At 38.8% G+C, this 24,872-nt stretch overlaps 1 protein-coding gene across 2 annotated transcripts in view; it reads left to right on the forward strand.

Annotated features, from left to right (window-relative positions):
- The window catches only part of SLC16A10 (solute carrier family 16 member 10), a 49,844-nt gene continuing 24,972 nt past the window's right edge, over positions 1 to 24,872 (forward strand). For both annotated transcript variants that reach the window (XR_014028464.1, XM_081343659.1), the window contains exons 1-3: positions 1 to 697; positions 22,327 to 22,471; positions 24,149 to 24,581. Coding sequence is in view for 1 of the 2 variants with exons in the window: in XM_081343659.1 (XP_081199785.1) it covers positions 292 to 697; positions 22,327 to 22,471; positions 24,149 to 24,581 (984 nt within the window). In the remaining variant the exon portion in view is untranslated. The remainder of the gene's footprint in view (positions 698 to 22,326; positions 22,472 to 24,148; positions 24,582 to 24,872) is intronic.

The following is a 24,872-nucleotide window of genomic DNA, read 5'->3' on the forward strand; positions in this document are numbered from 1 at the left end:
CCGGGAATGGAACCGCCTTAAGGGCTGGCTGGCTCGCGCGACAGGCAAGATGAAAAGGCAATCTATGTAAATTGAGCTCCGAGGGCTCGGAGTGGTGTCACAAGAGCGCGGGCAGAACGTTCTCTTGGCGCCCGCCCGCCCGCCCGCCCGTCCGGGCGGTCAAGTTCTGGATCGCGCTCCTCTTTTTCTTGACGCGGGGCATGGTCGCCCTGCCTCGGCATTGCTGAAGGAGCCAGGCAAGCGGCAAAGCCGTGCAAGCCCCAGGCCGCCTGGGCGCTTGGCTTGGCGGTTATGTCTCCCGTCAGCCAGGAGGTGGGAGAGGGGAACGCCGTCCCCGCCGCCTCCCCTCCGGAAGCAAGTGAGGCGGTGGGCGAGGAGGAGGCGAAAAAGGAGAACGGAGAATGGTGCCCGCGGGAAGCCTCGCTCGCCTCCGGGAGCGCAGAGGTTGCCCTGGTGCCTTCTGGGCTCGGGGAGACGGAGAGTCCTCCCGAGAAGGCGGCGGAGCAAAAGGAGCCGCCGCCAGGGCACCGGGAGACGGCCGAGCCGCCCGAGGGAGGCTGGGGCTGGTTTGTCATGCTGGCTTCCATGTGGTGCAACGGGACGGTCTTCGGGATCCAGAACTCGTGCGGGATCCTCTTCAACTCCCTGCTGTCGGAATTCGGGGACCCCAACGACAAGCAGCTGATGTTCAGGACAGGTGAGAGGGAAGAGCCGACGCCTGGGGCTTCCCTTCCCGGCTGCCTTTAAAGCAGCGAGGCGATGGGTCCCCGGGATCCCCCAAAGACGTGGTGGGGGTGGTGGGGGTGGTGGTGGGGAATGTCCTGTTAAATGGGCGTTCTTTTTTATTGAAAAGTTTTACATTTTATCTTTAGCAAAACAAAACCCCTCCCAACCCCCTCCCCTCCCACCCTCTTCCCACTCCCCAACCCTCCCCAACCCCTCCCTCCCTTTCCCCTACCCCCCCCCCCCCCGACTTCCCAGAGCTGAGTACAGGGTATAAAAATACAAACCATCATAATCTAACTGATGCAAACAATCCTAAACTATTTAAACTATCGCACTTTAACTCATATAGATAAACTCCAAACGTGTATATATGTGTGTGTATATATATATATATATATATATATATATATATATATATATATATATATATATATCTCGTATCAGTAATTATTCAAATGCAAAATAATACTTTTTAGTCCCATATTTGCTCCGTGGTATCTCTCTGTTACAAATAGTCTTTCAGGTGCACTGAGATCTTTACCATATCCTCGAAATTAAAAACTTTACAGTCCATTCTTCTGTAATCAGTAATTCTACCTTTTTACTAGAAATCTTATTGCCATAGTTAAACTCAATGGGCGTTCTTGAGCACAGCGGAAAGGCGACGAGAAGAAGGGACCGAGCAACTTCGGGGAATGAGGCTTGGAGTCCACAACATCCGGAAAGCCCCAAGTTGGAGAAGCCCATGGTGGGCTGCATGGCAGCTGGATACCCGCCTCCCAAGTGGGAGTGCTGCATGTCTGGCCAGCAGTGTGCTGCCAAACAACGACACCCCCCCCCGCTCCCCAATCTGTGCTCTCGGTAGTGTGTGTGTGTGTGTTTGCACAAAATGCAAAACCTGCTTTGAAATTTAGGACAGAACATTTCTTTAGATTATGACATACCGTTTTTTAATGGTTTGCAAGGAAACTGTACCTCTGCCCTCGTGTAGTTCTCAGAATCAGCCTGCCTCAAAAATAAGGACATCTTTATTTTTATTTTTTTTAGTAACGTAAAACTCTGTATCTCTCATATCTATACAGTCATATGGTCTGGGGGCCCAATTGTGAACGTTAGTGGTTTTGTTTGGCATCCTGCCTAAAACATTTTCTCTCTGGTATTGATTGTCACCTTGAACTGCCCCCCTCTCTCTTTTTTTCTCTTTTTTCTTTTAGTTTTTTTATAATGTAGTTGCAGGGAGGGATGCCAGTTGTGATCTGACAGTGGCATGGGGAAATTCCTTTGTAAAAAAAAAAAGTTGATCTCTCTTGTTTTTGTGTCATGGGTGGCACAGTGCTTTTTTTGTAAAAGAAAAAGGTGCCGGAACTCACACATGTCATACAACCCGCCTTGCCTACCCTACAAGGTTCCATCCAAAAAAGGTGCCGGAACTCCGTTCTGAGCGTTCTATGAGAAAAAAAGCCCTGGGTGGCATAAAGCATCAGCTTTGTGACCTGCAGCTCCCCCTCCCCTATCTAAAAGAATGGAGAAATTGCTCTTTTCACTTGTGTAAGGAAAGAAGAACATTATCCTGGAGGCAAGGATATCCTGGCAAATGCCACCTTGTGTTCTCTAAGGTTACCTGAATTCTACGTGGCTACTCTTAATTGTTAGTTGAGTAAAGCAAGAAGTGTAACAGCTCATGAAGCACATACTAGCCACGCAGTAGATCATTCTAGGTTGGCTAGGGTTTAGCCTAGTGTGTTGTGCAAACCCAGAAATTTGAGCTAAGTAAACCACTTAATCATATATTAGTGAGCCTGTAAATATCACCAGTACAACTCAATAATCAAGGTGAAGTAATACTTGCTGGTCAAACTTGTGAAATACAAATTTAAAACAACTGCATAGTACTTAAAATCATGCAATTCTCATAGAAGTAACACTACAAGAACGGGGGAAAAACTGAAGGCATGTGAACTTAAAATATATTTAAATTTAAAAATATAGATCTTTTTATTACACCTTTATTTTAGTCTTTATTTTGTGGAAATAAAAAACTGATAGAAATTACTAGAATGTAATTTAATTAGAAAAATGTGTTTATAATTCTTTTTGTAAATGACTGTTCCCCATCCAATTAATTTGAACTTAAAAATGATTTTAATTTGTTTAAAAATGCAACATTCCAGATCTAGATATGCATAGTTATATGAATTTTTAAGGAAAGTTTAATAGCTAGTATTTATGACAATGTGTTTTTCCCTTCAGTAAAAAAGCTGAAATTATGTTGACCATCTGTTGATTTCGGTGTAGACTACAATTCTCTGTCTGCTTGTGTAAGAGTTCCTATTGAACTCAACAGGATATAGCAACAGCACTTAGACTTACATACCGCTTCACAGTGCTTTACAGCCCCCTCTAAGCAGTTTATAGAGTCAGCATTTTGCCCCCAACCATCTGGGTCCTCGTTTTACTGACCTCAGAAGGATGGAATCTTGAGCCAGTGAGAATCGAACTGCTGGCAGTCAGCAATACTGCAGTTTAACCACTGTGCTACCACAGCGTCTATATATACTGCTCAACAAAATAAAGGGAACACAAGATAAGACATCCTACTATTAAATACAGAACATTGTGTTGTTTAAGTGTTCCCTTTATTTTTTTGAGCAGTATATTTCCAGATATGTGTAGGATTACATTGTTGGTAACTCACTGCACAGTACATTTTTGGAGGTTGCTACTTCATTGTACATGCAAATCTAAGCATTATACAGATTCTTTACCCAATTGCCATTTTCTGATTTGGGTTAATATTTCTGTACCTAAAACAAAATTAACTAATGCATTTATTTTAATTCCTGATAGCACCTTTATCAGATTATTTTGAAAATCAGTTATTAGGGGAAACTGTTGTTGACACACTGTGCATGAGTTTGGTCAGACTCAAGGAGACAGTGGAGGATGGTGTGTGTGTGTGTGTGTGTGTGTGTGTGTGTGTTGTTCAATGGCCCATGAGGTTGAGAAGAGTCAGACATGACATTGTGACTGAACAACAAGGTTGCATTTTCCTAGTATGATTTCAATGACTGCAAATGTCTAGTTGAAACTGAGCATGAACTTCATGCAAAATACAGGGTACATGATCCCCATTATTTTTGCCCACTGGAGAGTAATGGTAAACTTTAAATAATTGCTTTGACTTGGGCTCAAGGAATTTTTCATTATTATAAAAGTATCTAAGTTAGAAAAGTATCCACTGCTTAAGTAATTTGAAAAGTCTAATATGGCTGCTTAGCTTGACATTGAATGTAGTGGAAATATGACATCATTACATCGTTGTTTCTTGTTGGAATATATTAATCTTTATTTTCAGAAGCAAGTCTTTCTGATATTTTATGATATGTGTACCTTGTGTAAATATCTATTTATATTAATATAATATGTCAACTTCTAGCTAGAATAAGGACTGATACAAGCTGAATGAATATAGACAGCACCAAGCATGGGCTGAACATATTCAAATCTCTTGAAAGGAGATTGAAAACTATCTTGTTACTCCATACAGGAATAAGGGAAGAGAATGTAGTTTAGTGTGCAGGGACTAGTCTAGGTAGTTATTAGGGGTCAACAGTGATTCAAAGGCACAGATTAAAAAAAAATAGGGGAGGAGGGGAAACAGATGGTTTGTCAGGAACAAAGTCAAAGGATGTACGGAGCAGAAGAGAGATGCCACTAAGCTTCCTTCATTTAAATATATTTATTGCTAAGTTTTTGAAGCTGTTTTTATTATTATTCAATTTAAGAGGCTGCTTCAAATGCAGGACTAAGGCAAAAATAGATTAGATAGAATCTATTTCCTTTATACTAGGACAACTTGACACGGCCACCTTGCTACAGCCAACTCATCACAGCCAATGTGCTGCAGCCAAGTTGTGGCCAACCTTCCACGGGACAACTCGCCATGGCTAACGTGCCACAGGACAACTTGCTGCTGGACAAGAGTTACACAAATATCAAAGAAATTGTAGAATAGAATCATTAAAGAAAGGATGCTAAAAGAGGGATAACATGAAATGTGAATGACAAAAATTAAAATATTTTTAAAATTATTTTAAATAATTAAATTATTGAACTGTCCCGCACTGAGTTTTCTCATGGTGAGTTGGCCGTGGTGAACCGGCCGCAGTGAGTTGGCAGTGGCAAGTTGTCCCATTCCCTGGCAGAGCTGTTTAAACTCATCTGAATCTAACAAGTCTCTCTTTGCGTTCACAGCAGTGGTGGAGGATGGGTGTAAAGTTGTATCTTTCTTATAATCAGAAAACATTCATACCAAGTATCTTTAGAACTATGCAGAAGAAAAGCTTAGAATAGTAAAAGCCGTTTGGAAAGAGGTGAAATCAGTGCTTTTTTTGTAAAAGAAAAAGGTGCCGGAACTCACACATGTCATACAACCTGCCTTGCCTACCCTACAAGGTTCCATCCAAAAAAGGTGCCGGAACTCCGTTCTGAGCGTTCTATGACAAAAAAAGCCCTGGGTGAAATAATTAGAATACTGTATATAGGAATAATTCCAGTGCTGGGTGTGAGGGACTGTTACAAACATGTTGCAAACAAAAGGAGCAACTATGTTTTCTTCAGACTTGTTTAAAATATGCATTCATTCAGCTTCAGATCCTCCTTGTGGCTCTCATCAAACAACTGCTTCTTTGTTAATTCTCTACCCCAAACCATTCATTTTCATATGTTTTCCAGAGTAAGTTGCAGTAAGCTATATGAAATGTATTTGAGGGTCAGGTCTTTAGAGGACAGAGAAACACTGGAATGCTGAAATGACCATCTGATGTAAACAAAAAGAAATTTACAGAATAAAATCTGCTTTAGACTACTTGGAGATGCTATTAGCTTGTGGATAAAAGAGATGAATATAATAAAAATATTTGTTTTATTAGTGAATATTGAAGTGATTGTTGCTTTCAAAAATGCATTGCCAAAGTGCCTTGTTTAGTGACTGCTTTGTTTAGTGACCATTTGCAGTTACTATGGTGATGGAAAATCAACTCTGCTGGTTACTTGTTTTGAAACAGAAATTTTGGTGCATAAGACTGCACAAACTTTGTGGTTTAAGGTTTTGTTATGGTGATCACTTTTTTGTTTCTAATTCCATAAATTACTTTTTTGTTTGCAGAGATAAATGAATCTGTGAGATTTTTTTTTCAGAGTCTACTTTTAAGTGAATGATGCTCTAGAGTCTTCAAAATTAAAGATAAATCATTTGTTTTTTTAATCCTTTCAGGTAATTTGATAAATTTTTAATATTCATAAAGACTTTCAATTCAACTGTCAAGAGCAAAATTTAATGTGCCTCTTAGTGTGCTTTTTCATTCTTTTCATTCTTATATAAATTACAAATCAGTATAATGCAATATGAGTCAGTTTGCTGTATTAATTAAGGCATCAGACTAAAAACCCGGAGCCCATGAATTCTAGTCCCATCCTAGGTACAAAGCCAGCTAGGCGACCTTAAACCAGTCACTGGCAAAACACTTCTGGAAAACCTTGCCAAAAAAAAACCCCTGCAAGGACTTGTCCAGGAAGTTTCAGAACCGGATATGATTGAGTGGAAGAAAAAAAAATGCATTATGTAACCCAAGCTAACACAACTCTCAGAGGAGAAAGAGCCAGAATCCTACATGAAAAATTGGCTACAAAAGATGACCTAACGTGCCAGTCAGCTTTCTGGCAGCTAGTGGCACAGTGGCAGCAATGGAGCTGATGGTATCCATAAGATCTAGACTGAAGCCTCGCAGCCACTCAGTACTGTGCCTTTCAGGGTGGTGGTGACTGTGAAAAACTAGGTAGAATATCCTTTGTGGAGGAGGCAACGTTTAGTGACCATGGATTTCAGAAAAGACCAATGGGCTGCCCAAGGCTGGTGGGCCACACTGCAGACCTTATGTCAGACTTATGGGTGTGATGGAATCAATGAACCTTGTTACGGAAACTGATCCAAATAAGATTTATCGACAGCAATCCAAAATGTTTGTTATGCTAAACCAAGCGTTGTCAAATTTCTTTTTAAATTAGTTTTACAAATGAATTTCTGATATAGCATGCAAGGGGTTAGTGCCAAGCAACATGAAGTTTATCATTTTCTAATAATACGGCTATGGTGCAAAACTTGCATTTTTATCCATTTAACAGTAGTCATAGCCAGCCTACGTAATGAGATTGTTAGGCTCACTAACAGAAGAAGAAGGTATGTAGATTCCTAATAGTGCATTATTTTTTCTTAAAGTTTATAGACCAGCCCTTTAGCACATTTGTTTTTGAACTGTTTAGATATCAGTCTAACTATTCTGGGATCATCTGGAATCATTTTTCTCCTATTTTTAAGATTAAACCCTTTAGTCAGGCACTCTGAAGAATTACAGATAGCTATAGTACTTGCTGATTAACGTATTTATTAATACATTTTATGACATGAATTATTCAAAATCTGTTACATAAAATTTCAGCTTTTAAAAATTAGATTTAGCTATTAAAGGTGCTAGAGAGAAATACAGGCTGAAAGAAATATTAAAGATTTTGCTACTTTATTTTTCTAAGAACAAATTAAAAGAACATAAAAATAAGCCTTAATAAATGCTAATTATTATAAACAAAATATAAAGTTATCTTCTATCAGACTTTACCAGATGTTACAGAACTGTTCAGCTTTTAATGAAGTATCACTAGTTCATATTTTTTGACATTTAGGTCTTATTTTGGTAACTGCTCAGCTTTTTTTTTAGCTGCAAAGTTGAAAATAAACTCTTTGATTTACAAATAACATCCATGAAATATTGCCAAAAATTATATAAAGAAACAATTTTACCGTATTTTCCGGCGTATAAGATGACTTTTTAACCCATGAAAATCTTCTCAAAAGTTGGGGGGTCGTCTTATACGCCCAGTCTTATATGCTGGAAAATAGTACATAAATCAATCGAGCGCCCCCGTTCTTGCAAAGCAACTTCAAGCCTCCTTAGTCCAGTCCCCCCTCCAATGTGACTCTCCCTTCCCACCCCCAAGAGCCTCTAAGCCCCTTCCCCTCCCCCTTGAAAATGCCAGACCCTGGGAGCGGCAGGAAGCCCCTCCCCCTCGCCCAAGCGGCATCTGAGCATAAGCAGAGCGCGCCCTGCTACCCGCTATCTCTCCCGGCAGTCTGGACAGCGGTACTTGGTGGCCTGGCGCTCCTCTCGCCCACAGACCACGGCGTGGCCCTCGCCAGCCGGCCTCGGCATGGCCACCCCAAGCCCGGCTCTCCAGCACATCTTCCGGGCCCGCCTGGCTGACCGTCTCCTGGGCGGGGCTTGGCTCCAGATGCGGCGGCTGCTCCGTCTGCAAATGTGCTCTCAAAGCCGGATTGCGCTCAGCCATGCAGGCTGCCGAAAGTCGGGGACTCGGAGTTCCCGCGGTGGTTGCGGCTTCTGGCGTGCCATTTGCAGAGTCTGGCCTGGAAGAGCGCGTTGTGTGAACGCAGCTCTTGCGTTTATTCCAAAGGGTGGGTGGAAGGAAAAGCCCCTTTGGGCTTCAAAAGGGAGGCTTTGCACCATCTGCATCAGATGAGGCTGAATCGGGCTTGTGTTGGACACTTGGCAACTGGCATGAAAGTATTTTCCGGTGTATGAGACGAAAAATCTTGAAAATCTTCTCAAAAGTCGGGGGTCGTCTTATACGCCCAGTCGTCTTATACACGGGAAAATACGGTATACACAACATCTACAGCTATTCTATATAAGTGTAGAATAGTGAAATCAAATTATACAAAAACCCTAAGAATGCTTAGTAAATGTTTTAAAAAATTAACTCAGGAAATATATTTCAGAAACTTTGCAATGAATATATTAACATTTGTATTTGTTCCACCTTGAAAAAACCAATGGATTAATATTAAATTGTGTGCTGTCTAGGTATAAGTATACAGCAATAGCTAAACAGATAGGATCCATGCATTTTATGTATTTCATAAAGGAAGTTTGGATCTTTTAGCGTTTCAAGGCTGATTTTGTTGGATAAATCAGTTATCATCCATTCCTGTACTCCCAAGAGGTCAGAAATGCAGCGGAAGAAGTCAAAGGGCAATCTCTGTGAGGTTGTTTACATTTCCTCTGTGACTTGCTTGACACAATGAACTATTTACTTTACAAAAATCTGTTCCTAATACTCATTTATGTGCAACATAATGTTACTTCCCCCTGCTTTTTTAAAAATAGATAATAGCTGTGTTGTGTAGCAGAAAGCTAAATTAGATATTTTGGAGACAACTATATCGCTAAAAGACAGAGTTGACAGGATTTTGTCTGTATCTAGCTAGCTGGAGCTATCTTATTATCTGACCTCTACTTTTATAGGCTGATCACACTTGGTAATATTCTTCACGTCAGTTTAAATAAAATCAAGACAGTATAGTGGTGGTAGACTATGCCAGAGGAAATTGTTTCATTTTCACTTGATAGTAGAGCTCATGAGGGGTTTGGGGCTTTTCAGTTGCGTGGACTTTAGTAGTTTAGCAATGACCATACTAAAGAATTTTGTGGAAAGTCCTCAGACTGAAAGAGATTTTATAATGGAAGAGAATATTTGTAGCTCAGGGTTAAATTGGCTGTTGTTTTCTGATTGTCTGAGTTGGTACTTCCTTGATTGGGCTATTATTCACTGCTTGATTGTTATTCTGGTATTAATCCTGGTGTTAATCCCTGCTTATCTGGGTATTGATTGCTGGCAAGGAGGTGTTTTGGTCTTTTTGTTTCCTTTTCGATAGTTAAATGTGGTTTATCTCTGTGTGTCTGTTGATGGCAGACTTCCAGGAATTTCGACCAAAGATGCCTCTCTTTTTTTTCCCATGAGGCAACTGGACTTTCTTGTTTTTCTTTGAAGATGTTTCACTTCTCATCCAAGAAGCTTCTCAGCTGTGACTGGATGGTGCTGGATAGACTATCCAGTCAGAGCTGAAGAAGCTTCTTGGATGAGAAATGAAACATCTTCAAAGAAAAACAAGAAAAGTCAGTTGTCTCATGAGAAAAAAAGCATCTTTGGGACATTATTACCTGGATTACTGAGAATCTCCATAGATATTTAGCATTTTTGGACTTAACTTGATCTAGGATGCTCACAGTTTCCCAGCTGAAACTTTGCCACGTGGGTTGTACAATTAAGGAATTTTCATCATGTCTTCTGACTGCTAGTTCATGGATGTCTTCTGCCTGTCTGTGCTACATAGTGGCTGTTACAATCCTCATATTGTATGTTGCAGCTGACTCCTGTAGGTGACACCTTGTACTATTGGGTCTTTCAGCTTATTTAAGATGTTTTGGAGGGTTATAGTCTTATATGCTACAGTAATGCCATGCAGTTGTAATGGTTATTCCTCAGATTTTTTGATGTATGGCAGTGTTATCTTTTTCATAGCTTGTGTTGGTTGTGCTGTGTAGTAGGTTGAGTAGCAGACACTTTTTCTGATGAAGTTTCATGGGTATCCATTTTGAGGGAAGATGTTGTACAGGTGTTCAGTTTCCTTTTCCTTGATGTTCAGGCAGCGTATTTGTGCTCATCTAAATAAGAGTTCTTACACAGCTTCTCTTGTGGGAGATTAGATTGTTGTTTTGATAGTGGAGCACTTGGTTGCTGTGAGTGGTTTTACAATACACTTGTGTTTCTAATTTGTCGCCATTTCTTCTGCTGTTGAAGAATGTGCTACAAATTGCCAATCATTTTTCCTGTAGGAGTAGATAGCCCCAACTTCTCTTCTTTGCATTGTCCTGATCCAGAGTTTTCACATCCAGCATCTCCACTGGCCATCCGTATGACCTGGGTTCCCTCCATAAGCAGGATCTTATTTTCTTTTTCTTCCGTGCCCTTCGTTCGTTTGCATTCTCCCTCATGTTTAATTTGCTCTTCAGCATTGGAACGAAAAGCTCCATAGTAACTAAACTCTGGACAAAAGTCCCCAGTGGTGTAACTGTGTATATTCTTGCCACCCCACTATGCTTCTCTTAGCTGAATGCAATCAATTCATTTTCATTAGAACTTTACTTCTATGAGCCAATCAGCTCAGTTCATCACATCTTCTTAGGGAACAGGATGCTCAGGCAGGGTATGAACAAATTAGCAAAATCTGCTGCTTTTATGGCAGATAACTAGGAAATTAGCATGGCCGCTAAGACACAACGGTTGCTGAAGAATTGGTACACAGCCTCTAAATCAAGATCTGTCCTCTTATTGGAATCCTTCAAAGGTACTAAGCTATTCAGAGTCCCTATTTTAGGGTTTTAAAGTGTGTAGCTTTGTTAAACAAAAGCAAACAAAGTCCTTGACCAAGAGGAGTGGGGCTTCTGAATGTCAGTTTACAAGCTCTGTACTTTCTGCTGTTTCTTAGTGATAAAGGAGGGTAGGGGACTTCTCCATAAGGGGTTAAGCCTTCAACCCAGCAGAAACACTCACTTCCACTATAAAGGGGGAACAGAAACAACATCATCACAGCTTCTCCGTGGGTGTAAGGTTAATTATTTTGTCAGTCTCACTCCATAAAATATTAGATTTGTGGCTTCCTGCAGTTGCAGAGTAAAATTCACCCTTCCCTCCCTCCCTCAGGATTATTTCATCCCATCTGTGAGATGACTAAGGACGGTTTGGGCCACCAGGGCCCACTTGAAGTAATAGCAGATTATGGCTGGTTTGTCATCCGAATGGGAGGAGAAACAGAAGATTGGACCCCTTTCATTTTGTGTGATTTGTTTTGCAGACAAATTTGTTTAATTTTCATGTTGATGCTTAAACTCATTGGAATACTGTATATTAAAACAATAAAAAAGAAAATGACTCCTGAGGTTCAGCTGTATGGACATGTCCAAGTTGTTTTCTTGACAATGGTATAGAAACTATTTGCTATTGCCATTTTCTGGGATAGGTTGATGATGATAATGAGGAGGAGGAGGAGGAGGATGGTGAAGATGATTATCATTTCCAAGCATAGCACACAGCCCTGGAATTTTCTATTAGTCTATCCAAGGCTCCATCAGAGCCAAACTTATTTAGCTTTTTGAACAGTGTTGCTTAATTTCTGCCACCTTGTAGTGACCATAGGAATACTGAAATTTGTGAACATTGCCATCCTTTCTCCATATAGAGCTTGCAATCATACTGTATTAGTTCTTTTTATACTGTACTAGGCTTCTATTAGATTCCTACCTTTTCATTGAAATCTTTAAGAATGCAGGTAGAACATTTGTTCTCACAGTAATCAATGCAATAGTAGTCTTCTGCTTACATTCCCTAGCAAGTGATATTTAAAAGATTATGCCGGCATTGTACCTGTAATTTGTTTGTCTGGCTAACAAATTGCAGAAATGGATCTGGTGGCAAGATATTTTTAGATACCAAAGTGTGGGCTTTCATAAAGAGAGCCAGTCTGATGTAGTGGTTGAGGTACCAAAGCTAGAAACCAAGAGACTGTGAGTTTTAGTCCAACTGGGCTAGTTATTCTTTCTTAGCCCTAGGAAGCAGGCAATGGGAATCCACCTCTGGGGAAAAAATACCAAGGAAATCTTAGGAACTGGTTTAGATCAGGGTGTCAAACTGCCAGCCCGTGGGCCAGATGCATCACCAGGAAACCGTGCCCACCCCATTGCCGGCAATGGAGAAAAAGCTCTTGTTATGTATGGGGTTTAAGCAACAGCTTGGCAAATACCACCAGGTGTCGCTGTACCGTTACCGTATTGGCTGGTTAGCTTTCAGTGGGAGATTCAGATGAACGGATTGGCCGAAAGCGTACCTGGCAAGGTATATAAGGGGTACAGGTAACCCCCTTTGTTCAGGACAGTCCTACCCACAATAAAGAGCTGATGCTGTACTCATCTGCCTGCTGTCTTTCCATGCGGTCCAGAACCCACTGCACAATACCGTATTTTCCGGCGTATAAGATGACTTTTTAACCCATGAAAATCTTCTCAAAAGTCGGGGGTCGTCTTATACGCCCAGTCGTCTTATACGCCAGAAAATACGGTAGCTCTGATACATCGTGTGACATCATGTGACGTCACAAGTTTGACATGTCTGGCCTAGATGGTCCTTGTAACTATATTGCAAACTGTTGCTTTTAATTTGCTTGCTGAATTTTCTGATGCTTCAGGGTTTTAAAGATGGGAGAAATTGCACTGGTTTTTTTTTGGGGGGGGTTGTTTTTTTCTTGTCTTTAAAATCAGCAGGAAAAGATGAATGCAACCAGCGTGAAACAATGAATGCGACCAGCTTGTCACATGGTAATCTGGGAAATTTGCCCATTTCTTAAATGGATGCAGTATAGAAATGAAAATGTCTCTGGCTGGTTCTGAACTACTCTATCTCTCTACCTATCTCTCTGCCTATCCCCCTATCTCTCCCTGGATTCTTAAAGTGCATCATTATAGCTCCCTGACTTTTTGTATTGAAGATGGCCTAACATTCTGTTTTAAATGAAAAAGATTGCATTACGTTCAGGACAATTGAGCACTTTCTTTTAAAAATTCATTTATTTATACATCCATTCAGTTTCAAGCCCACCCAACTCCACAGAAGCTTTGCATGGCTTACAATTAAAAATTGAAAATATTTTTTTATGAAAAATTGATCAGTTGATCAGAAAACAGACCCAAAAAAAAGAAATCCAAGGGGAATTCAATCACCATCCTAGCCCAAAGCCTGGGAGAACAACCAACTCTTTAATAATTTGCAGAAAGTTAGAAGGGTGGGAGGAGAAAGGATCTTCTAAAAGAGGGAAATCACCTCAGGAGGCAGGTGTTATTACCAAAAAGGCACACTGGTCCAAATTTTCTTTGAAGACTTCCAGTAATGGAGAATCCATGACTTTCAGAGGCAGGTTGCTCTTCTTATAGTCAACTAATTCTCATTTTGAGTTTGAATCTCTCTCTGTCTAGAATAAACATACCCAGTACCATTGACTGGTAGAAACTATTAGAAGTATTACTAGAGAATTAATCAAGAAAAAAATAAATTTATTTTTTATCTGAATGGAAATTACTTTTGAAAATTGGCCAAACTTTTGTAGAAATGCACCTGATCCATTAAATTTATGTGTCACTGAAATCCAGAGGATCTGATTTATTTTTTGGTCCTGTTGGATTCACAAAATTGTTTGGTCAACCATAATTTATTATGTGCTAGGGAAAATGTATTGCTTAGTTTCTTTTCTTTTTCTCATGCAGCATATCAAAATATGCTAGAACTTTAAAATTTCTACTAAAAAGACAATAATTGTAGCAGCACTGGGCATTTGTCGGAAACATAAATAAGATAAATATTATTTTTAGATTTTTAAAATAATTTTTTTAAAATTAATTTTATTATATGTGTTCATCATTAGATCATGCTCAGTGCATTTGTGTGTGTGTGTGTGTAAGTAGCCTACATTGGATATTTTACTGTTTCTTACCATATGGCTGTAATAAACTGATTTGATTTAGTAAGCATTTTCTGAAAAAAATATTTATAAATGACTTTATGATGTTGTGATACCTAGCATTAAAATGGTTGATAGCTATTTTCCAGACATAGAATCAGTGTTTCTCACGCTTAGGAGGTGGATAATTTATTTCATTTTTACCATCTTTTCAGCTATATTTGCCATTCTGCTATTCAACATAGTGACTAAAAACATTATTTTAAATAAAGTGGGTATATAGCAATATAAATAAAACTAAAAAAATAGCAACCATTTAGTTTGGTTTAAGTTTTAGTTCCTTTTAAATCTCAGTATTGATGTTAATTTTCTCGTTTTCTCTTTAAACGTTGTTAATCATTTTTGTAACAACTTTTAAGTCTATATAAAGTAATCTAAATTAAGAAAATAATAGCCAATATTACTATTTCAGCAAACCTCAAATGGTGCTTAAATACATTTCTGGCTCGCAAAGGCTTAAACTTTAAGTGTACTCTCTCTCTCTCTCTCTCTCTCTCTGTGTGTGTGTGTGTGTGTGTGTGTGTGCATGCGCACGCATGCACACGTGCTTTTAAGACTACAGTATTCCTTTATAAAATTATCTTGGATTAACCACTGCTGGCCAGAAACAAATGCTTAGCAGATATGTATCAGATTTACCTGGTAAACTGGTTTAGAAATCATGAGCAAAATGATAACCAGTTAAATTGTAGCAAAATAGGCTGATTATGACTTCCTCTGCCAGTTCAACCTTCTTTCAAGATCAATTCATGACACAAATGTTACAATAAATCCTGAAAGTTACAGAAGCAAGAATCCATGTATCAGTTTCTGGAAAATAATTTGTCTACATTGCATCAAAAATGATATCCCTTCCCCCAAGTCCAATCTGCCTAAGTAAGTTTTCAAAAATGGCTCTGTTTTCAAATTCATTGAATAAATTCTTGGTGACTATTTTCTATACAATTTGTAAACAATATGGAAATAGTTTGCCATTACCTTCATCTGGGATCTTCTCACGTAGCCAAACCAAATACTCATTGGATCTGAGACTGCTTTGTTTTGGGGAAGATCAAGATTGTTGCAATGTGACCTTTCTTCAACTCTTTTTCATACATTAATAATAATAATAAGTTGGAAGGGACCTTGGAGGTCATCCAGTCCAACCCCCAGGCAGGAAACCCTATACCATTTCAGGCAAATGGCTGTCCAGTCTCTTCTTAAAAACTTCCAGTGTTGGAGCATTCACCACTTCTGGAGGCGGGTTGTTCCACTGGTTAATTGTTCTAGGTGTCAGGAAGTTTCTCCTTAGTTCTAGGTTGCTTCTCTCCTTGACTAGTTTCCATCCATTGCTTCTTGTCCTGCTTTCAGGTGCTTTTCCTCTCTGTACTAGAGATACACTTTCTTCCTGCCATTATCCTTCCAAAGAATAAAATAAATTTAGTCTTATTTGGATTTGGATTCAGTCTATTCATACACTATTCATCTGCCTATAGCTATCAAACACTGTTTTCAAATTAAAGATAGTTTCTTTGTAGAAACATACAACACAGACATGCTGATGGCAATCAGTTCTTAAGCTATCTGGAATAAAAATGGAGCAGAGGTAAAACTAAAACTGAGGCTCCTGTATCCAACTCCGAGGAAAGCGATAAAGCCAAGACTTGTTGAGAAATAGGATAAAATCTGGCTGCTTTTCTAAAGAAGGTACTGGTCTATTATATCAAAGGCTAAAGCTGCTGGAAGAATCAGAATTTGGGGCTCTAAAAAGTAGTTTTTGACTTTTTTCCAAAACTGTAGAGGAATCACGTGTCATCCAGGAATATCTGCAGTTTTTATGCTGCCATGTGGTCAATCACTTTGAGACAAAGAAGCTAAAAGTGGATCTAAGCATTAGCAGATTTTCCTTATCAAAGTATTGTTTTTCTGAAAACAAATAAATTAATGCTATCTTAAAATTTTGTGAAAACATATTCTTTCAGAGGCACAGTGATACTTTTAGTCAAAAAGTGCACAAAGTCAGCTTTTATATAGTATTCATTATTAGATGCCCTACCTCTCTTACATTTCCAAAGAAAGCTGAATTCAAGTGTATCAACATAAGTATAGTGTGAATAATAAGCTGTTTGAAAGTTGTGGCTTTTCCGATACGTTCTATGCAGAATCACATTTTATGCTAAAAAATACAAGCAAATCCTACTACAGGTAGTCATCGACTTAGAAGTGTTCGTTTAGTGACCATTCAAAGTTACAGTGGCACTGAAAAAAGTGACTTATGACCATTTTTCACACTTGCAACCATTACAGCATCGCCGTGGTCACGTGATCAAAATTCAGATGCTTGGCAACTGACTCATATATATGACAGCTGCAGTATCCCGGGATCATGTGATCTCCTTTTGTGATCTTCTGACAAGCAAAGTCAATGGGAAAGCCAGATTCACTTGACAACCATGTAGTTAACAACTGCAGTGATTTGCTTAACAACAGTGGCAAGCAAGGCCATAACATGGGGCAAAATTCACTTAACAACTGTCTCCCTTAGCAACAGAAATATTGGGCTCAATTGTGATCGTAAGTTGAGGACTGCCCATATATCTTAGCATGCAAAATGTTCTAAAAATTGCAACTAGTGGATGTGTCTGGTATTATCAAATACAGTATTGCAGAGGTGTCAAACTCAATTTCATTGAGGGCCGCATCAGCATTGCGGTTGCCCTCAGGGGGCTGGGTGGGTATGGCCAGGGTGGGCGTGGCCTACTGGGTGGGCGTGGCTAGAGTGCATATGGCCTATTGGGTGGGCGTGGCCAGCTCTACATCGTTCGCATCAAGGGTGCCTATGAGGGCCTGGGCAGGAGTGGGACAGATCTGAGGGTCTCTGGTAGAAGGAGGGTCTCTGGGCCAGGGCCAAGGCAGTGGGGGCCGTTCCCTCACTGTTTCCAGGATGGCTTCGTGGGCCGCATGAAACCACGTTGCGGGCCGGATCCGGCCCCCGGGCCTTGTGTTTGACATGTCTGCAGTATTGTATACAAGTACACCAGCTGCAGAGACTAACTTGGACCTTTCATTTCTGTCATTCTGAACTGATTTCCCAGGACAATGTTTCTTCCAGGTGTGAAAGACCAGGTCTACAGCTGAAGTTTCAGTTTAACTGAGTTATTGCTAAAAGCTTATGCACAGGAATCTTTGCAACTAACGGTCAGCACTTGGTTATATAGTTTGATAACAACAACAGCAATCAAGGAGGGACTGGACTTAGTTTGAAACGATTCTAGGCTGATGCTTCTTTTTCCCTCTCTCCCTGGCTCTACAGTTCCAAACATGGTCAATTTGGAGGGTTGGTGTTGGTTTGTTGGTTTGTTGTCTTTTGGGATCCTTCAGCACTGTGTTCCTCTGTTTTGCTGTGTTCTTTTCAGCTACTTAGTTTATTGTGTTTATTATACTAGGGATATAAGAAGGATAATGTAGAGCTTGAACAAATACAAAAAAAGGACAACCAAAATGATAAAGTCACTAGAATGGCTTCTACACAAAAAATGATTATTGGAGAAGGTAACGGGGAGGGCCGAGTCAAAATATAGAAAATCATATGAAGATATTGCCTGCTTGTTTGTTTGCTTAGAGACATTTCATCCATCATCACTGTGAGTAGGAGGTTTGCTGTTTGCATATATAAAGGTGGCTTGCCCTCCCAGGTTAAATGGGGTATGGTTTCTTCCTTAATGGGTCTTGATTATTCTATTGTTTTCTTCCTGACTGGTGTCTAAAACACCATGTATGGCACACGTAACATTGATATAGATTTTTTCCCCTCCCTCTCTAAAAAGGAGAAATTGTACAGCCTGATTAAAATGGAATCCAAGCGCTTGGTATATTCCCTGCCTGCAGCAAGAAACACGATCTTTTAGAAAAGGAAAGAACTTGGCAAACTTGTATAATATAAGCAGAATTTTGCTATGCAGATTTGGTTCATTCTTCAAGAATGTAGTTGAACAGTTCTGTCTCAATTTGGACACCTACATTACAGAAGGGCTACTTGACGTAACTGCTTAACATTTTAAGGAAAAGAAGAGTTTGTACTTTAACACCTTAATTCCCTCGACAACCATTATGATATTAATTCGGAAATAAAGATAATGTTAAAGGCTGGGGTTAAAAACCACTGCTTGGTTAACTGATTGACTAACTGATTGATTGACTCATTGAATTATAGTCTACCTTTTCTCCTGAGAGCTCAAAGCGTTTTAAGGGAATAGGGTGTGAGTGGTTTCCCTTACTTTAGATCCAAAATAGCCCTGTGAGATAAATTTACAGTGACCATATTTTCTTGGAAAAAATAAATATCGTGAACAGTGTACAGTAATAACCATTAATTCTTGTGCAGAAGGCAATGGAATATACTTATTAATTCTTGTGCAGAATTTAGCTATACCAGTGGGCATAGTGTTGCTATACCCTTTATGATAGCTTTTCCAGACTTCAAAGCCAGCATAATCAAAATTATGGGAGGGCTACTTTCTGGTATACAGGCTCTATTGAAAAAGCAGACTACTCAATCTGTTTCAGAAAAAAAATTGAATAGGTAGCATAATAAGATACTATGCTTTTTTTTAGTAGACGAAGCTCCCACCCGTAAATGCTCAATTCCATTTTGCCTTTAGGCTTAAAAAGTGTGAAACAGGTAGCTCTCCTTAATGATGGTAATTGGGACCAGACTTTCCATCGGTAAGTGACTTAGTCGTAAAGTACAATGTTAGGTGACTGTGCTACTTAGTAATGATAGTTCTGACAGTCCATGGTTGCCACTGTTAAGTGAATTACCATGGTTTGTTAAGCAAGGACTTCAAGTGACTGTGATTTCTGACTTCCTGCCGACTTCCTCATCAACCTTGTGGAAAGTTGACAGGGATAGTTGCAAATTGCAATTATGTGACTGCAAAATGCTGCAGAAGTTGGAAATATAGTTCGGTTGCTGAGCACTCAAATCATGATAACATGACTGCAGGAGCTCTATGTTAGCCAGAACCTGGGGGAGTGTTTGTAAGTACTACTTGCTCAAAGCTGTGATAAGTTTGAATAACTGCTAACTGAAGACCACCAGTATAATTATGAAAAACCTCATATTGTTGTGATTCCAAGGTATTATGTCGTGGGCTCTGATAAGCAGGAACGAGAACACGCAGAGGAGTACAGACAACACATACTTTATTTAAGCAGAAACTGTACTGAGAGATTGGAGTCACCCTGTACACAATATATAGCCAGGCCCTATGGTATTAACCAATCAGATTGAAGCTATACTTGCCGCCCAAAGTAGACCAATAGCAGGACTGGCGACATCCTGTCTGAGTTGCTGGAGAACCGTTAGTTCTCCAGCAAAGCACGTGGTGATATTCCAAAAGCCCAGTACATAACACAAGGTGCCAAATATTTACCTCTTTTACACTATTCATTTTCTCTAAATTACTTTTTACATTTGAGTCTAATGAGGTGTAGAATCTTAATGGTTTAAAAGCGTACCCTTAGAATGCAGTCTATTAATTGAGTTTTCTGTAGTTCATGGGGATTGATTGTTAAAATTTATAAACAGCATCATTCCAGAGTTTCAGCTCATTAGCATACAGCTGGATGTGAGGGACAGAGCCCTGCTTCCCTTCTATTGATAGCTGTAGTAGAAGAATAGTAATCTGGAAGAGAGCAGTTGGGAGGCAAAGGCATCTGGTGCTTTTTGCTGCCTCCTAAAATGTAGCAGCAAAACTTTTGAGTTGTAGGGGTTTGTTTTTCATTAACCCTTTTTAAGTTCCCAAAGCATAGTTATTTTTCATTTAATATCCACTGTCCCCACAAAACGTTTTTTAAAAAATTAAGAGTGCTTGGCTCTACCCACAGTGACTTCATTGTATAACCCAGGGGTGGGCAACCTCGGCTCTTTTATGACCCATGGACTTCAACTCCCAGAATTCCTGAGTCAGCATAGTCCAAGGGTCATAAAAGAGCCGAGGTTGCCTACCCCTGGTATAACCCCTTGGAGCTGAAACTATTTGCAATGAGTTATTCAGCCCTGGCTTTAAAAAAAACCTGTCCATCTGTCCCCAACCTTTTGGGCACCAGGGACCGGTTCCAGCGAGGTTTTTCTGTGGACCAAAGGGGGCGTGGTCTTGTATGCTGCCTGCATCCCGTGGATGGGGCTTTGCTTGTTTGTGCAGACTGGTTGCTGACATGCCGTGGCTCAGTACTGGTACATGGACCGGGGTTTTGGGACCCCTGCTCTAAAACATCCAAATCTTAATACTACTGCAGACCATTGATAAGGATGACAGACTAGCTGTTCCAAAGGGGAAGATCTACCATAGATAAGATTTGCTCGTGGGTCTTTGAAGATGATCCGATGGGCAGATTCCATTTGGAGCAGGCAAGTCTTGCAGATATGCCTGTTGAAAGCCATAAAAGGTTTTAAAATTCATTACCATGCTCTTGAACTACAGTTAATTCAGTAACTATAATCAATATTAGTTGGTAAAGATTATCTCTAAAGTTTTACTAAGTATTTTATCTTTCAAAAAAGCTATGAAGTATTCTGTTTGGTTTGTAAATAATTACTTCATCCATCCATAGTTTTAACCTAATTTTGCAATGTGAGTTCAGGTGTAATATATTGGAATGGATTGCGAATTTCAGCTCAGCTCACCCAGTCCTTTTTATAAACTACAAGTAGTCCTTGCTTATTGACAATTTGTTCAGCAACCATTCAAAGGTACATTTGCACTGAAAAAGAAATTTATGACTAGTCCTTGAATTTACAGCTGTCGCAGTGTACCCGTGGTCAAGGATCACCATTTGTGATCTTCACAGCTTGCTTCCAACAAGCAAATGTCAATGGGAAAGCTAACAGGAAGTCTCAAGTTGTGGTCACATTACTTCATGATTTGCTTAATGGCAGCAGCTGGAACTAACATCATAAGCTGGGTATCACATGATATTTTACATTATGAGTACATTGCTTAGTGACAGAATTACTGTAGGAGATTAGCAGACTGAGCCTGAGAGCAGGGTCAAAGGTGCCGTCAATTTGGAGTTGTCATATTCTCACAAGAGACCAATGACCTGTGAATTCCATTGACCCTTATCTAGTGCCAATTGGTTTGACAATTAGTAGATCAGATTCTTGTGTGTCGGTAGCATGTAATGAACTTTTAATGCTTTGGACTCAACTCCTATTCCAGATTACTTGCACCTGACAATTACTGGTCCCAACTGCAATCAGTAAGTGAAAATTACTTGTATATCTAATCTATAAAATGAAAAACTATATGATTTCTAATCAACTTCTAGTAAAATCACATTAAATCTTTTTTCATGTAAGTTAACATTTCCTATGGTCATTCAATTTGCACAATCAGGAAATAAGTTCTGTATGTCAGTCTTGGAGTGAGTGTGTGTGTATTGTGTATGAAACATTATTGTGTGTAAAGGAAAAATATGAAAAGCATTTATCTCTTACAGATTAATTAAACAAGAAGCATCTTGTTAAGATATTTTAAAATCAAGTTATAGTTTAAAAACTTATATAAATAGTTCTGCTAAACATGCAGTCTCAGTTCCTAAATTATCCTCCAGAAGAGTCTCTGAGAAGTACAGTGCCTATTAATATATGGGCAGAAAAGATATTCAGATTGTTGTAATCGATTAAGGATCTTTCTAATCTCTGCAGTATCAGTCTTTATGCAAGTAGGAAAACCATACAATATCCATTTTTATTCTCAAGAAATTATTTCTGTCTTGTCAAAATCTCATTAAAAAATAGATATGGAAAACAAATGCTTTCAAATGGTGGTTTATCTGTATAATTATTTATGCACGTACAATAATTTATATATCTCCCACTTCCAACACTCCGAGTGCTTTTCAATACATTTTTATAATATAGCTTTATAAGTATTCGCAAATTTATATAAAACATGTCTATACCAGTTCCTATCTTTTAAAAGTTAAACTTCAAGTCCGCTTGAGGTTTTCCCAAATGCAAATTATTATTCGCCTGCCAGATTTTGTTCCATGCTACCTGAAAACCGGAATAAACATTACACTGCATATTCTCAAACCTGCCAAGCTAAATATATTCTATTTTTTAATCTTTTCTACAGCATTGGTGAATTCTTTGTCGATGGGGATGATTTTCTTCTGTTCTCCCATTGTCAGTGTATTTACCAACATGTTTGGTTGTCGAAAAGTAGCTGTAGTAGGAGCAGCTGTGGCTTTCGTTGGGCTCCTTTCAAGCTCCTTTGTACGGTAAGAATAGTAATTTTCACTGACTTTTCGAAATGCAACTGGCCTCTAGCAGTATATTTGGGGTGCCCACTTGAGAACTCTAATATTTCTTCTACTGCACCTCCCACCTTCCTATCATTAGATCATGATCTTAAGGGTGCTGTTGGATTCTAAAGTGTTAGGATAATACTTTAAATGTGACATTTTGACTAAAATTGTGTGCTGCCTATTTGTCAATGCTTTGAAGGCAAACAGATTCCACACAGATCACAAGAACTCTGCTTTATGGATGTAGTATATAGGAGCAGAATCTTGAAAGCGTGACAGTTTCTCTCTTTCTCCCCGGAACCTTATACTTAAGCAAATCAAAGCCAGACAGTCTTGAGTTTCTTTGTCACACTTTCTTCTCTTTTAGGACTAAGTTGATGCTTATGTAATCGCCCTAGCCTTCCTTCTTCAAGGTTACCTCCATATGTCTCTACACCATTCATTCAAGACAAAATCATTCAGATCTTCCTTTTCAGATTTGAAAAGATTGTTCAGAGTAATTTGTAAAATGGCATGGGATTGCAAAATTGTGTACAGCATTGGGAATAATCTATTTTGCATCCCTGCAACATTAATGGTGCATCTAGTAGCACTTTATATCCCGTCTGAATGCTTAGTAGAGTTATTTTCTCGTATCTATTTAGTTAATCACTTCTGGAAATGCAGTGATTGTGTGGCTTTGCTTTCAGCTTCATTTACCAGTTCCAGTAGCTGGAAATGGTTTCTATTCATGAGTTTCAATCATGCTGTGAAGCTTCCCTTGACACTTCCAGTAAGCTAATGAAATTTTCAGAAGATGCCTTTTTTATATGGCCACAGAAGAGATAAACAGTGCATTTATCAAATTTACAAATGATACGTATTGGTTTCAAAAATGGGATATGCATAAGATAATCCATTGAAGTGCAAGAAAGAATAGAATGTCTATATTTATCTCATCCTTTTAAAATATATATTTTGGGTGTATGTTTTATAATGTGCATAATATATTACAATATTACTCCATGGATGTAATTTATAAATAAATAATATAGTGAGGATGCTCATTTTTTTTAACTTATAAATGTTATGCAATGAAAAGTTTGGAGACTGCGAACTTGAAAGATAAAAACAAAATTCAGTTTGATTTAATCTCCATAAATTAGAAAAATTGGATGAAAATAACAAAATAAAATATAGCATACACCTTGTTAGTGTTCTTCTCTTAGGAAATAGGAGCCAAATGATCAAGTATATGATGGGAATAGAACCTGAATATGAATCAACAGTGTGATATGACTGCAGAAAAGGTCAAATGTACTTTTAAGCTGTAACAGAATTATAGTTTCCATATCACAAGAAATATTTTTCTTCATTATGCAAACCATGTGGAAAACATAGTCAGAAAATATATTTAATGCATAATTAATGTTGGTTTGAACTATGCAAAGTTATATTTTGGGGATAAAAATGTAAACATTATGGAAATATAGCCTTGTAGATATGACTTATAAACAATATTTTAGAGTACAGCCAGCATCATGAGTACTAAATTATCTTTGATTTTCTAACAATATCCAAAACTCAATATAAAACAACACTGAAAAATAAAAATAAAAAAAGGAAAATACGCAGAAGACCACATTTAACCCTGTCCTCTGTTTGTTGTAGTTCACTTGGACCCCTGTATTTCACCTATGGAATCTTGTTTGGCTGCGGCTGTTCATTTACCTATCAGCCATCCCTGGTCATTTTGGGACATTATTTCAAGAAGCGTCTGGGACTGGTGAATGGCATTGTTACGGCCGGGAGTAGTTTGTTCACTATAACACTGCCTTTTCTTTTAGATGAACTGGTCAGATCTGTTGGCCTCTCTGGGACATTTCAAATCCTATGCATTTTTGTGTTTATTCTCTTCCTGGCTGGCTTTACGTACAAACCCCTCATGCCTAGGACCAAACAAAGTGAAAAAGGGAAGAAGTTCAAATTGCCTCCAGCAAAAGAAGTGTGCAATTTTTCCATTTTCAAAATTTTGAGTTATAGAATCTGGGCTCTGGGGATTCCGGCTGCTTTATTTGGATATTTCATACCTTATGTTCATCTAGTAAGTATCCATACTTTTTTTTTTGTTTTCATAATTTATTGCTTACATGAGTGAATATAATCAACTTTATGTTTAAAATATTTAGATTTTTTTAAAGACCTAAGCCCAAAATACCCTCTTTGGGGATTACTGTTAAACTAGGAAACCTTCAATCAGCCAGTATTTCTTTTTTTTATCTGTTAGGTTTTGTAGTTTGAAGTCTATTTAAGATACTAATTTATGCTACAGCTAATATTTATTTTTTGAGTGAATAAAAATCTAATTAATTCATTATGTTTGTGTGCTATGAAA

This window comes from Vipera berus (genome assembly GCF_964194415.1).
Source record: "Vipera berus genome assembly, chromosome: 1".
Taxonomy (NCBI): Eukaryota; Metazoa; Chordata; class Lepidosauria; order Squamata; family Viperidae; genus Vipera; species Vipera berus.